The sequence below is a fragment of the Amphiprion ocellaris genome, chromosome 10, assembly GCF_022539595.1.
Source record: "Amphiprion ocellaris isolate individual 3 ecotype Okinawa chromosome 10, ASM2253959v1, whole genome shotgun sequence".
Taxonomy (NCBI): Eukaryota; Metazoa; Chordata; class Actinopteri; family Pomacentridae; genus Amphiprion; species Amphiprion ocellaris.
In genome coordinates this window covers 24,321,103-24,336,844 of record NC_072775.1, presented here as the reverse complement: position 1 = coordinate 24,336,844, position 15,742 = coordinate 24,321,103, and the positions used below count along the sequence as shown (strand labels likewise).

The 15,742-nt window shown below is 40.9% G+C and overlaps 1 protein-coding gene across 16 annotated transcripts in view; it reads left to right on the top strand.

The window, feature by feature from the left end:
* LOC111576972 (band 4.1-like protein 3) overlaps positions 1 to 15,742 on the top strand; it is a 66,234-nt gene that overhangs the window by 38,025 nt on the left and 12,467 nt on the right. For 7 of the 16 annotated variants that reach the window (XM_023282984.3, XM_023282977.3, XM_023282978.3 and 4 more), the window contains exons 8-19: positions 392 to 479; positions 2,192 to 2,236; positions 2,846 to 2,998; positions 3,488 to 3,585; positions 4,911 to 5,086; positions 5,398 to 5,594; positions 6,035 to 6,619; positions 7,930 to 7,983; positions 11,543 to 11,578; positions 12,104 to 12,169; positions 14,460 to 14,645; positions 15,405 to 15,467. In XM_023282984.3, coding sequence (XP_023138752.2) covers positions 392 to 479; positions 2,192 to 2,236; positions 2,846 to 2,998; positions 3,488 to 3,585; positions 4,911 to 5,086; positions 5,398 to 5,594; positions 6,035 to 6,619; positions 7,930 to 7,983; positions 11,543 to 11,578; positions 12,104 to 12,169; positions 14,460 to 14,645; positions 15,405 to 15,467 — 1,747 coding nt within the window. The remainder of the gene's footprint in view (positions 1 to 391; positions 480 to 2,191; positions 2,237 to 2,845; positions 2,999 to 3,487; positions 3,586 to 4,910; positions 5,087 to 5,397; positions 5,595 to 6,034; positions 6,620 to 7,929; positions 7,984 to 11,542; positions 11,579 to 12,103; positions 12,170 to 14,459; positions 14,646 to 15,404; positions 15,468 to 15,742) is intronic. The other 9 variants (XM_023282980.3, XM_023282985.3, XM_023282979.3 and 6 more) reach the window with 9 other exon arrangements.

The window sequence follows — 15,742 nt, the reverse complement described above, 5'->3', positions numbered from 1 at the left end:
CTAGGGTCGCGGGGGGGGCTGGAGTCTATCCCAGCTGACTCAGGTGAAGGCAGGGGACACCCTAGACAGGTCGCCAGTCTGTCGCAGGGCTACATATATAGACAAACAATCACTCTCACATTCACACCTACGGGCAATTTAGAGTAATCAATTAACCTCAGCATATTTTTGGACTGTGGGAGGAAGCCGGAGTACCCGGAGAAAACCCACGCATGCACAGGGAGAACATGCAAACTCCATGCAGAAAGATCCCGGGAAAGCCGGGACGCGAACCAGGGATCTTCTTGCTGCAAGGCGAAAGTGCTAACCACTACGCCACTGTGCAGCCCCTGGTCAGAGATTATTTTCTTTTAATTGTTTGTGTCTGATTTGTTATGTCCTGTCTTGTCAGGGGGATGACACCAGCTGAAGCAGAGATGCATTTCCTGGAAAATGCTAAGAAGCTGTCTATGTATGGCGTGGACCTCCATCACGCTAAGGTAACAGGTCATGACAAAACTTTGATCTCATTTACAATTTTAACTAACGTTTTAAATGTCTCTCACAAGTCAAACAGTACTTAGTGGGTTTTTTTTCCAGTACACGGCATACATGGTAACTGGTGACACTGAAATAATGTCTCTGAGATGCACATTAAATGTTGCGTTATTGTGTGTATTATTTTGTAAAACGACTACGTTGACTGCTTAGTAAATTGTCATTTTCTTTCTTGCAGAAGTTACCATCCTCATGTCCGTACAATAAATAGCACTAAGATTATAGACAGCTAGCCCTTTTCTGTGTCGGCCTGACAAAATTCCCTTGTCAGCACTTTGTCTAATTAATTTGTAAAACAAAATCTGTATAACAACCTGAGGTTTAAAAATGAGAAATTGTGGTTTTGCGAGAGATTACGTTGGTATTGTTTCTCAGTCAGGAGCAGCCTACAGTGCTGTAACTAACAATTGTTTTCATTGTCAGTTAATCTTTTCATTATTTTTTCTAATGATGGTTTGGTTGTTTGGATCATTTGGTGTCGGAAAACACATGACGTTCTCAAATATCTCGTTTTATCCACAAACCAAAGCTATTCAATTTACTGTCATAGAATTTTTTTTTTTAAGTGAAAATATTTAAACTTAGGGAACTGGAATCAGAGAACTTTGACTTTTTTCACTTGGAAAAAAATACTCACATCCATTAATTACGGATAAAAATACAACTGCAGAATACAACTATTCAAAGCACTGCGTTCTCTATCTGCCAATAAAGCGCACAGTTGGTAAAGAAGCAGGACATGGTGAACTTGTTAAAATGCTACATCTTTAGAGGTAAAAGTGGGCTGATTTTGTTATTTTTGAGCAGAGCCATACTAGCCGTTTCAGCCCTGTGTCCAGTCTTAGTTACAATCTAACCAGGTACTGGCTGCAGCTTTTTGTTTACAGTACACTAATAAGAGTAGTATTATTCTTCTCACCTAGTTTCTAGAAATAAGAAAAATTAACTGTACTGGAATGTCCCTCACACCTGCAGTAACAATGGAGGTTTTCCAAGATTAAGATTAAGGATTATGAAAGTTTAAACGTGTTCTTTATGTGAGAGTTCTCTTATTCTCTATATGAGATCTAAAGCTAACATATTTCACTCATGCAGTCAATAGTAACACTTGCCGCTGTCACATTGCTGCTTCAGAAACATCATGGCTGCCACAGTAACGCCTTGATTTAACATGCCATTGCTGTCCAGCTGATTGACATTATATCACTGCTGCCTCTCAGGGATTGTGGACATTAACATGGTAGTAGGTGGAGGTATCTGACTCATGGCTTTCTTGCTGTTTCTGTCCTGCTGGCTACATGAAATCCAACACATCTTTAGAATACAGACAATAAAGAGAGCTGGAGTACAACAGCAGAACTGCTGTCATCAAAGAAAATTACCCTCATCTGTCTTCTTGATGTGAATTGGTACCAACAGTGCTTCGAAAGTCAGAATGGATGTAGCTGTGAGCACTTGGGGAGGATATTGCCTTCACAGATTAGATCAGAACGGAGGAGATGACAGAGAGGAGAAAGTGGCCATGATCAAACTGATTAGACATCAATGCTCAGAGTTGCTTCTGTGTGTCATAGTGTTGATACACAAGAAAAATGTGTACATTTTAGACCAGCATTCCTCTTTTGTCTTCTCTCCTCTCTCATTAAATGCAAAGTTGGTAGGGAATCTCTATGAAAGCTTGGCTCCAGCTGAGGGAGAGGTAAGAGGCTGCTTTCCATGTGCTTACATGTGTGTGTGTGTGTGCGTGGGTGCGTGGTTTCTACTTGTGCATGGTTACATACAAAGTTGTCATTTTCATTGAACATCCCACTAATTACTTAAGACTGGTTGTTCCTGCTTTGGATCAGCGCTTCCCTCTCAGAACATTGTCATTGGTTTCACTCTCTCATCTAATGCTTTGTGCAGTGAAGACCATTATTTTGTGCTTCATCCACCATTTCCCAAAACCTCACTGTTGCTTTTGCCAGTCAGTGCCCCTTCAGTCTTTATTCAACATCACCGCTGACTGCATAGACCAGAGTAGAGTACCATATGCCCGATTCCACTCTCCACCTGCCTGCTTAACCCTGTTATTATCGCAGACTTGGTTCTTCTTTGTCCCGCTGTGCACCGACGCCTGAGCACCTCCTTGATATCCTGTAGAGTAAATGGAAGTTCTGATTTTGTAGACCACAGAAAAGAAGAGCAATGTTGTGATCAGTGGCTTCTGTTAAGATTGTCAGGGACCTTATATTGCTCTATGAAAGTGACACATTTTTAAAGGGGTTGCTTCCAACTAATTTTTATTTTTTCTTTGTGTTGTTCCTAGGACTCTGAGGGTGTGGAGATCATGCTGGGAGTTTGTGCAAGTGGCCTCCTCATCTACAGAGACAGGTTGCGGATCAACAGATTTGCCTGGCCCAAAATCCTCAAGATTTCCTACAAGAGGAACAACTTTTACATCAAAATCCGGCCTGGCGAGGTAAAGACAATGACAGTTTTATGTATCAACTGAAACCTCTGATCCTTTAACAGTAGCCCATGTTGCTCCCTGTTCACAACACATGCATAACGCATCTAAAACGTTAGGATGAATGTCATTTTCTGACATGATGAATCCACATTGACAAGCCTCCCTTCTCTAATGTTGTACAATGCAAAACTGTGATGCAATTATATTTTATAATCTAGTACTATTGGCTGCCAGACATACGTCACATAATCTACTCTTTACCGTGTTTGCAGTGTGCAGCTGATTTTCAGTACGGGGTGTGGAACTGGGAGATTATTGAATTACTTGCATTTAGATTAAAAAGTGTGATTTCACTGTTTTTGTCTTGAGAAAATTATGAAAACAAAAACTAGAAAAATTCTGCAAATTCAGTATAAAGCATATTATGGAAAGGGGTTGAAAAAAAATCAGTTCAGCATCAAAGTTAATAATATTGTGAATCTTTGGTCTACCTTGCAGTTTGAGCAGTTTGAAAGCACAATTGGTTTCAAACTTCCCAATCACCGTGCTGCCAAAAGGCTTTGGAAGGTCTGCGTGGAACACCATACCTTCTTCAGGTAAGAAATAATCTATGTTTTTTCCGCAAAGGCAGTCCGGGGTGGTTTAGAGCCCGTGCTCAATCTTGAATCAGTTCTCCACATTTTGACAGCCAGTGAACCGGGTCTTGGGCTGGAAAACTGGTTCAAGAGCAACACCGACAAAGGACCTGGGGACGGGATTATCACCAGCACCACCAACTAAAACTTTGTGGCTTTTTAGAAAACAGTACCAGTCTGCCTAATCCCAAGGAGAGAAAAATAATATAGATCGTATATCTGCACATGGGCTGCACAGTGGCTTGGTGGTCAGCACTTTCGCCTTGCAGCTACAAGATCCCTGGTTCGCGTCTGGGCCTTCCTGTGATCTTCCCTGTGCATGCGTGGGTTTTCTTCGGGTACTCTGGCTTCCTCCCACAGTCCAAAAACATGCTCAGGTTAATTGGTGAAGCAGCGGTGCATAGAGCCACATTCACAAACACCAACTGATGATGAAAGTGTAGCGATACACAAAAATTATGGTTCAGTATATACAGCGGCTTTAAGGTTGCTTGTGGGGAATCATAGGGAATCAACTTAATTCCTGCACACAGAAAAATGTTTTGCAAGTGCAGGGGCTGCATTCACTTAGTACATGTTTGCCAATCGAAGGCTGGCACCAAAACTTTCAATACAAATATGTATACTGTTGCAACCCTAACTGGTGATGTTAAAATTTCAAACTACAGGGAAAATTAGATAAATATTGATCTTTCAGCTTGTCAGTAGTGATCTGTCAGAGAGACAGTTTTCTTGTGTTGTGATCCTCGACAGAAATCAGAGTAAACAAGAGGGAGCTTCAGTATTGTTCAATTAGAAGTGAGGTGACTTCATGGTGTGGCTCTGCAGTAGCTCCCTACCCATGTAAAAAATTAAGCAGGTCTTAAAATATTTGCCAATTGAATCAACTTCAAACTAGTAGCTAGTTCACGGTGGTGGAAAGGAGGTAATAGGGGACTTTTTGCAGGAAACAGCAGGGGGGAAGCTTTAGTTATTAAAAAAAAAAAAGACGTCTTCTGATATTGAGTGATCACAGTCATGCCAGCCTTGTAAACGCGGCTTTAAAGATACTGACCAAATGAAACGGAAGCAGCATTCAAACTTTTAGGACAATGTACAAAGTTTGTTAGTGCTGCTTTAAGCAAAAAAAAAACCTGTCTCCTGGGTTGTTTTGAGTAGCAAGCCCAGCCTGTGGGCCCTCCAGGGAGTATTCAAATGAGTATGAGTTGTAATGTTTTACAGAGCTTGGATAAAATCTTTGCTTTATTTCTGGTTTGATTAATGGGAGTGTTTGTGATGTGTGACAGACTTGTATCCCCTGAGGCGCCCCCGAAGAAGTTCCTGAGCCTCGGCTCCAAGTTTCGCTACAGTGGCAGAACACAGGCTCAGACCCGTAGGGCCAGCTCTCAGATCATCAGACCTGCGCCGTTCTTCGAACGCTCCTCTAGCAAACGCTACAACATGTCCCGCAGCCTAGATGGAGGTAAGGAACAGTTTGTGCTGGTTAAGTGCCACAAAATCCTTTGCTGAAAGTGCAAAACCAGTCCTTTGTTTCTATTTTTATATCTTTCAAAAGAAAAGGTTTGCACCTGAAAGCTGGCAAAGCTAAAACTTTTGGCACATTTTAGTCGTGCAGTGACAAAACTACGATGGGTATCATAACAAGAATGTGGAACAATGCATTAACAAATCAAACCCTTTATGCCACTCACATTTTCTCCCGGGTTACAGAACACGCCATCGGTGTCCATGAAATGTCACTGACTCATCCATCTTTGTCTTCTGGGATTTCAGCTCCCATTATGGAAAACCATGAGACTCTGATGAAGGACAATGCCGCTGCCAAAGTAATCGCCAAGGGAGACATTATTACCACAGTAACAACAGAAAAGAAGGTCGAGGAAGACAAGTCAGAGCAAGAGGACACTCACAAAGATGCAGCAGAGACACCAGAAGCCGCGGCCACAACACCACTCAGACAAGACACAAAGGTAAACTGCTGTCTGACCAACTCAGTGCAGCCACAGCTGCATTTACCTGAATGAACTAACCTTCAGGCGCTTTGTTTTGATTTGTTTTTTCCTTTGGTTCAGAGAGAGGTATCAACTTAAGGAACTGGATGATGTTTCTCTAAAGCTGCCATGACTTTCATTTTAAGCACTTTCTAAGACCTCATTTTTGTTTTCTTTCTTAATAGTGTTCTTAATGGCTGAAGACAATTTTCTAGTTGCTTTGAGCTTAACCCTCTGCATTAGACTAGGCCTAAATGCTTCTCATTTTGTGTGCGCTTTACTAATTAGCTGTTCTTTTCTTGTCCTTCCTTTGACCCCAAACTACACTCGTGTGTGCTCATGCGTATTTGCCCCCCTTCCCCTACGCTTCTCTCCATTTACACACACGTCATCTTTCCGTTGAAACTTCCCACCATCAGTGCTCCCCTCATGTATACACAGCCGACCCCCTTCCTTCGGAGCTCTCACTCCCTTCATCCCCTGTTTCATCAACTAAAATACGGCGGAGGCGCAGGGAGAACGCTCGTAAGCGGGCCTCATCAGTCAGTCCAGCCAAAAGTAGCACTGGGTGCCGCCGCCGGCAAGCTCATGCTGACCGCAAAGCCGCTCTACTGGAGGAGCAAGCACTGCTGCTCTCAGCCCGCAAGCAGAGACTGGAGCAGGGCAAGAGTCGTGGTGGCACGCTCTTCTCCTTCTCCTTGCACCTGCCCGACCTGTCCTCCATCCTGGATGAGGATGGCTATATCACCTTCCCCGATCTGTCAGAGATGCGTTTCCTCCCCGAGTGCGCGCAGAACTTCCTCCCTATTAAGTCACCTTCACTCATCCCCTGCTTCCTCTTCATATTCTTCTTTCTACTCTCCACCTCTTTTTCTGTCCCCTATGCCCTCACTCTCTCCTTCCCCCTGGCGCTGTGCCTCTGCTACCTGGAGCCCAAGGCAGCCTCCCTGACCGCTTCCATAGCCCAGGGCTACCATGACCATGACAGTTCAGAGGAAGAAGAGGTGTGTGTGCGTATGTCTGTATGTTCCAGTACCCACCTCTGGCTTAGAATGACAGTCCATTATCGGTAAACCCGTTATCCTGTTCTGTATCTTGCTCTACTGTTTACCAGTTCAGAGCTGACCTGGAGACTGAGTGTGTCCCAGTGTCTGTCAGTCTCCTACTTTCAGAACCTCATCTCTGCCCGGTCACACTCTCATCCTGTAGACTATATACTCATCAGCATCACAAGTACACAGAGATGAACCTGCAAGTCTCACCATTTCATATTTGATTGGCATGTGTTCACTCCACCTCAACGAGAGGGTTAGACACAAATTAGAAAAGTACCACAAAGTAGTACTGAAGTGTAAAACAATTCATGGAAATGCTTTAATATTTGAGCATGCGTATTGCAAATTATGAGGAAAGAAAGATGTCGTCTATCTTCATTACGTCACTAATCCTTCACCATGTGCCATACTAAAACACAGCTTTGTGCCTAACCCATCTCAGTATTACCATTTACATTTAAGGCTTTACAGTGTAAAAAGTCATCAACGTCAGCTGCATGAGAACACATCCTTTTTTTACCTGGGCACCAAGTCTCTCTGCATTACTTTCTGAATCAAGCAAAGCAGCACAAATTAAAATGAGTAATATCAATTGAACTTCTTTTGAAAAGGGCTCTTAGTGCTTCAGTGGAGAGGCTCATTGTGTGGAACGACAAAATGTGATGTTTTTTCCATCAAGCAACAGACTTTGGAGTCACAAATGATCAGTGTAGTAAAATACATGCTATGATGCAGAGAGACTTTGATAAACACATCCAGATCATTCCTGGTATGAACATGCATGGAGAGGAGGGGAGGGCCTGAAAGTCAGGTTACTGCTCAGCAACGGAAGATCAATTTTTATTTTCAGATGCTGTTTGTTTGTAATGACAACACAGCACATGTCATATCTGCCTGGAATGAATTTACAATAAAATACCAGGAAGTAGCCTTTCCAAATCCAACCCAAATTTAATAGTAGTACCCTGAAATATCAAAGTGACTGACCGAAGGTTTCAACTTCCTCTGAGTCTGTTTTGCTTGTTTTTTTCATTTGCTTTTTATTTTTTTGTTGTTCTCTTGCAGTTCTTACATGTAGTGTTGTCTGATAGTGTGTAGCTTAAAGAACCAACAACCAGTGCATTTCCATTCGTCCCATTTGTGGTTATGAAGATTGTCTGTAGATGATGAATGCATTTTCGAACATTTACAAGATGGGTTCTTCTCGTTTTTCTCGCTTTCCATTTGGAACGCTGTGGATATGTGATGTGTGAATGCAGACTGACAGCGAACAAACTGACTTTGCCTTTGATGGAGACATAACAGCCACAGAGGTTTGTATATCAAGAACGAAATTATATATAAGGCATAAAAGAAGCACAAAAGGGAAATTATGCTGAATCATAGATGTAAAGTTCACTGGGACATTTTGGAGAATTTCTGCACTTGAAGTACTGCATGTTGTGCATGCATTGTTTTTCTGTATGTGTATGTATTTTAAACACAGTTTAAATGTAGACATGTTTCTGATGCAATATCCGTACATCTGTCAGGCATTTTAATCATTTTTCAACGAAGGCTTTCTTGTTTTCAAACAGATTGACAAAATCAGCCTTCTTATTTCTAGCCTCTAACATTCTAGCATTCTAACAAACCCTTGATTTTACCATCTTATATGACAAATGTCACTAGCAGATTCTGGCAGTTGCAATTAACCTAATGCAAGTTTCATGAGCTAGTTGAAGATGACATCTGTAGTTCAATGTTTGTTTTTTACTGTGAAAGGTCAGGGTAAAGGGATTTAGGATGGATTTTGGCTGTCATTGCCAGTGTGGATGCTTGTCCAGATAACAGCACAGTAAAGATCTAGACAGTGCTACTAAACTATCCCACAGTGGGGACTCGCCATAGCCCATTTCAGACATGAAACATGAAACATTGCTGAGTTCATCAGTCCATTGCAGTGACAGCATTCTCTCAACCTTTTAGACAAAGGTCATTTATCTGGTAATGTTCCTCACAGCTTCATTCACGCAGACCACCCACATTGAGGAGAGCAAATAATTCAGGTGAGACTAGGAAATACACCAAGTGATGTATAGTACATAATAATGCAATAACAGGCACATACTAAACTAATAGCAGCTGATCAAAGTGTCCAAACAACTGACAGTCCAGTTTATCTCTGATTTTTTTAAACAGTGAAACTGAAAGCTCGGGATTCAACTTGAGGATGGCAGCAATGTGACAACATATTAAACTGCAGTTTATCAACCATAACTCTGTGTGACAGCTCACCTGGCTGAGATGAAGAAAAATTCACAGCTGCTGTTAGATTCTGATCGGCCCTTTTTTCATGTTGGGATATTATGTAGATAAACGTAATTTATGTAGTTACTACTGTTGCTCTGTGCGTAAATGCACACAACTCCCTCTTTAGAGACGCGTGGATCCTACTACTGTCTGATGATGCAGGTTTGCAGTAAACTACGAAGAAATAGTACTAAAGAACCAGAAACCATACTGCCATTCTGTGTAACATCTCATCTGTGAAGGCATGTAGATCTACACTGTGTGATCTCGGGATCTACCGTTGTATCCGTGTCCGCGCTGATCTGATCTTGGCGATAATTTATAACTGTAAGAAATTTAATTGCATACCGGCGCTGTTTATTCATCAACAAATGTGCAAAACTGTCTCTCTTGGGAGAGACACACGTGGATCCTGCTGCTGTTTCATGCTGCAGGTTGTAACGTAACTCAGAGCCAATTTTACCAAACAACTGGAAGAGGCAAACTTCAGTTCCTCTTAAAATCTTATGGGTGATAAAATCAAAATATATTAATTAATAATGTATATCAATAATCTTTAAGGTGACTTGTCTATATGTGTGTTTTAATTGGAGTAAGATTTTACTATTATAGACATTCCATTTTGTTGCCTAACAGATTTGAGGTCAAAGTAAACGGCGTGAAATAGATGTATTATGATTTTTGCACACAAACTGTATATTACTCTCTCTGTGATGCTTTCCGGTAAATGTTGGAGCTGAAATGTGGAAAAAATCTTTCCTACATCACTTCACACAACTGTTCACCATGTTGAAAGTTATATGGAAACGTTCTTAGGTGACCTAGTAAGATTGCCGGTGCAACTTTTACAGATAAGCGACCAGTTTGAGCATTCAGACATGCAGCCGACCTTTTTTGTTGGTATCTGATTACCAGAACAGAGTGCATGTCTGAAAGGGGTATATGGTAGATATGTCTGTGTCAGTCATTCAGGTCATGGTAATTTTTAGTGCTTCAATAGAAGGCAACTGGACTTCTTTTGGTTCTTCAAAACATTTCATCTCTCATCCAAAAGGATTCCTTAATTGGAATAGACTGGGCTACTCACCACCAACTCACTTGGCCTGTGACTGCTTAAAGATCCAAGACTCACATGGCTTGAGGTGTTAATAGTGACAAAACCCTCTGGGGAGGGATATTAGGACTGTGTTATGCGTTTGCTTCGTTAGCCTGCATCTAAAGAAAAAGGGATACTCCTTTGAAGAGAGCAATGTTCACATTCTGGACATTGAAGACCGATGGATTGAGAGAGGAGTGAAGGAAACCATCTATATTAAACTGAAACATCCATCTCTAAACAGGGGCTGAGGTCTACAACACTATCCATCAGATGCTTATAATGCAGTCCAAAGATCCTTCCCAAGACAGTTTCACCACTGTTGGCATGTGATGCATTAAGAATTGAGAAACCCTCTTTGAAGGTAAAATGTCTTCAAGAACCAAAAGAGAAATCCAGTCGCCTTCTATTGAAGCACTTAGAAACACTAAGTTGGATTTAGTAAATTTAATTAGTGCTTCAAAAACATCAAAACAAAAAATACATACACCACTTTTCAAAAGTTTGGGGTCACTTAGAAATGTCCTTCTTTCTGAAAGAAAAGCAGTTTTTTTCAATGAAGATAACTTTAAATAAAACAGAAATACAGTCTAGACATTGTTAAAATGGTAAATGACTATTCTACCTGGAAACGGCTGATTTTTAAAGGAATATCTACATAGGGGTACAGAGGAACATTTCCAGCAACCATCACTACTGTGTTCTAATGCTACATTGTATTAGCTAGTGGTGTTGAAAGGCTAATTAATGATTAGAAAACCCTTGCGCAATTATGTTAGCACATGAATAAAAGTGTGAATTTTAATGAAAAAACAGGAAATTGCCTGGGTGACTCCAAACTTTTGAACAGTAGTGTATGCAATCAAGCAATAGAAGCATAAATAAAAGACAACGAAATAAAGTGAAAGTAAAATTTTTAGTAACCCATAAACCTGCAAAATAATGTAGGTGAATTGGCAAATTAGTGCATTATTGGCATGTAAGTAGTTATTGGTATTTACTTTGTGATTAGAAGATTATCTTCTACTACTGTAAACGAGTAACTGTCATAAGCTAAATATCTTACACTAACTATTGCAATATATTCCAGAGTAGACAAATGTGTGTTGAAACTGCTATGTACACTTTTTCTTTTGGAAAGGGAACAGAAAATCCAACAAGCTTGTAAACATTTCAAATGTACAGCTGTTGCTCATAGTATAACCCTTTGCATGTCACGTAAACATGGAGAAATCCAAAGCTGGACAGATCTGCAGTTTGTTAAGACTTGTTAAGGTTGTGAGTGGACAAAGCTGTTCAGGAGAGGGGATTAACAAATCATTTCTATTGCTCAGCCACCTTCTTTTTCCTCTCCTATCTCTTTGCTTGTTGCTCCTTGTGGCTCACTTTTTCTTTCCCCTCCCCTCATTTCCATCTCTTCTGATTAATACCTCTTTATTGCCTTGTCTCACTGTCTCTGTGCTCTCCTCTTTACTTGCCGTCAGTCGGAAGCCGATGAGGACTCTGAAATGCAGACTCAGGTACACTGGGCTCGATTCATGGCCCTGCTCAGTGCATCACACCACCATCAGATGCACTGAGCCACTCAGAAATGAACCATCGGTCACTTTGTGCTGTCCTGCCGCCTTGGCTTGCCTGCTTCTGCTGCCGCTGTTGACATTCTCACGTCACACACCAGACTGACCATTCACTCTTGCCTGAATACACTCCACAGACTGCTGCTTCTTCTCCATTCTAAATAATTTCTCAGGTGCTGTTGTTTGTTAATGGTGGAGTCATGTTAGTATTTAATTTACTGCTGCTGCACCAGTCAGATTATTTATTTTCATAGTTTACAAATTTTTATTTCTGTTTTTCATTTATTTTACAAATTGTGGTGTTTACTGTTTTTTTTTCTGTGAATTGTTTTTTGCCCTCACGCCATTTGCTTTTCCAGCCTTATTGTAGAAGACAAAGCTCCCACTTTCTCCTCACAGTTGGAACTTAACATGGCATAGTGCCTAATTCTATATTTACAGTTCCTCTCCCCTCTTTTGTCTTCGCAGTATAGTTTCATAAGACGAGTTAAAGGGGAAAACGTTTTTATCAAGCATAGTAATCTGATGCTAGAGGTTGGTAAGAAAACAATGCACTACTGAAATACGCATGCAACCTTTGGTATGATGAAACCTAACTGATAAGAGGATTGATTACACATGTAATCATCAGTATTAGATACTGTTTGCTGTGTTTCCTGTATGAAAAAGTTCTTGCTGTCAGCATCTAAATTCATTTCATGCATTTATGACAAATATAACAGATATTAAACTGGAATAAGTGACTGTTAACTTCTAATGAGATTTGGGAGTGTTGTGCTCACCTAAACCTATGAAACTAAATCCATGAGTCTATGCATGAAGCCATTTGTTTCCGTTGGTTCAAGCTAAGCTGGTCTCAAATGCTTCTTTAGCATTTAAGCTCAAGCTGCTACTGTGTTTGTTAACAATTGTGATGTGGGTGGACATTTTGCCGTTTTTCTGCATTTTTTTTGCAGGATACTGGACAGGTAGCCTGCATAACCCTCTAAAATTGAGGAAGCATATAATGCATCTGATTTACGTCTGTAGAGGTATACTCACATGGACAAAATTGTTGGTACCCCTCAGTTAATGAAAGGAAAACCCACAATGGTCACAGAAATAATTTGAATCTGACAAAAGTAATAATAAATAAAAATTCTATGAAAATTAACCAGTGAAAATCACACATTGCTTTTGAACTGTGGTTCAACAGAATTATTTTAAAAAATAAACTCATGAAACAGGCCTGGACAAAATGATGGTACCCCTAGAAAAGACTGAAAATAATGTGACCATAGGGACATGTTCAATCAAGGTGTGTCCTCTAATTAGCATCACAGGTGTCTACAAACTTGTAATCAGTCAGTCTGCCTGTTTATAGGGTTACAGTAGTCACTGTGCTGTTTGGTGACATGGTGTGAACCACACTAAACATGGACCAGAGGAAGCCAAGGAGAGAGTTGTCTCAGGAGAATAGAAAGAAAATTATAGACAAGCATGTTAAAGGTAAAGGCTATAAGACCATCTCCAAGCAGCTTGATGTTCCTGTGACTGCAGTTGCACATATTATTCAGAAATTTAAGATCCATGGGACTGTAGCCAACCTCCCTGGACGTGGCTGCAGGAGGAAAATTGATGACAAATGGAAGAGACGGATAATACGAATGGTAAGAAAAGAGCCCAGAACAACCTCTAAAGACATTAAAGGTGAACTTCAAGGTCAAGGCACATCAGTGTCAGATCACACCATCCGTTGTTGTTTGAGCCAAAGTGGACTTCATGGGAGACGACCAAGAAGGACACCATTGTTGAAAACAAATCATAAAAAAGCCAGACTGGAATTTGCCAAACTGCATGTTGACAAGCCACAAAGCTTCTGGGAGAATGTCCTATGGACAGACCAGACAAAACTGGAACTTTTTGGCAAGGCACATCAGCTCTATGTTCACAGACGCAAAAATGAAGCATGTCAAGAACACTATCCCTACTGTGAAACATGGAGGAGGTTCTGTTATGTTCTGGGGCTGCTTTGCTGCATCTGACACAGGGTGTCTTGAATCTGTGCAGGTTACAATGAAATCTCATGACTATCAAGGTATTCTAGAGAGAAATGTGCTGCCCAGTGTCAGAAAGCTTGGTCTCAGTCGCAGGTCATGGGTCTTTCAACATGATAATGACCCAAAACACACAGCTAAAAACAGCCAAGAATGGTTAAGAGGAAAACATTGGACTATTCTGAAGTGGCCTTCTATGAGCCCTGATCTAAATCCTATTGAACATCTGTGGAAGGAGCTGAAACATGGCGTCTGGAGAAGGAACCCTTCAAACCTGAGACAACTGGAGCAGTCTGCTCATGAGGAGTGGACCAGAATACCTGCTGAGAGGTGCAGAAGTCTCATTGACAGTTACAGAAATGGTTTGACTGCGGTGATTGCCTCAAAAGGTTGTGCAACAAAATATTAAGTTAAGGGTACCATCATTTTTTTCTAGGCCTGTTTCATGAGTTTATTTTTTTAAAATAATTCTGTTAAACCACGGTTCAAAAGCAATATCTGATTTTCATTGGTTTATTTTCATAGAATTTTTATCTGTTATTACTTTTATCAGATTCAAATAATTTCTGTGACCATTGTGGGTTTTTCTTTCATTAACCGAGGGGTACCAACAATTTTGTCCACGTGTGTAGATATGGGGTCCAGACTTTTTCAGAGCTGTGTTTCATGCTGCCCAACATGTGTCCTGGTAATTCATTGGATGTGCATCTGCCGTTGCATGAAGCATGGCCGTTGTTCCCTCAACACTGCCTTCATCTCCCTGTATCACCGTTGATTGGCTGCTGTAGGATACGGAGCCTTCAGCAGACGCTGTCAAGCACCAGACCAACATCAGCGAGATGAAGCGCTCCTTCCTGGAGACTGGAGGCAGCACACCAGGTCTGACCGAGTGGGAGAAGAGGCTTTCCTCGTCCCCTGTGCACTCACCCAGAGCACATGAGGCACCAATGATAGAGCCGTTGGAGCCACAGGATGTAAGCTGCAGTCCATAGCAGACTTAATGATGGCATGTGTGTGTGTGAAACATGACATCACCAAGGACATTTTTACATAAACAAATGCATTAATCTCTGGATTTATTGTGCAATACGTCATAAAGGAGCCAATTCAATATTAATAACGGGGCAAGAGCAATATTTTTTTGCATCAAAATGAGTACGGTGCAATGCATTTTATACTTCAAATGACTTAAGTGCCTGTTAAAGGAGAAGATGGGCACCTTAATAGAGGAGGCTGGTTTATGAAGTCATTCTGAGTTGCGTGAATAAAATTTAATGCATGTTTTACCCAGTGTGTTTCTCTTTGCCATTATAGTTTTATGTCTTTACTATATCTCATCAGCACCTGATTATTATATGAATGTGTTCTGGTAATGGATGGTAAAGTCATTGATCAGTAAAATGATTGTTGTGTTCAGTGACATAATCTGCAATTATATCAGTGTCTCCATTTTGAGGGGTGTGTTCTAGAACTTCTGTGACCGTGGTGCGTGTGCACGAAGCACATGTGCAAGCAGTAACCGGATTTTGAAGGAGCGTTACAGGCATTAACGTTTCTGAAAACAAATCTTTGACATCAAATCTGTCTGACTAATGACAAGAAGCTGTTTCTAATTAGTTTTTGGATACAGAACTGCCACATTTGAATGTGTGATTTGCACTGAACACGTCAATTATTGTGTCTATTTAGGTGATACCAGAATGTGACTTTTTTTTCTTTCTTTTTCTCTGCAGACTAAAGATGAGCAACCAACTGGAGATGAGGCAAAAGAGGAGGTGAATGCTAAAGCCACTGAGGTAAGCTGCTTCATTTAGTCACACTTGAAAGTGAGAGTGGCGTATTTTTGCCTTTTACATCTTGGTGGCTCCAGAAATATGTGGTCTCTTGAACAGTGATTTGCTCTTACAGCTTACCACTGTAATATCTTTGTGTTCTGTTGTTTTTAAAAACTAACTTTCTGTTGTAGTTCTAGCATATTCAGAATGAACATCATGTCATCAGGTGCTGATGTAAACTCGTGTGTCACACTTTTTACATTCATAACTCGATCAGTAATAATACCTCTATATTT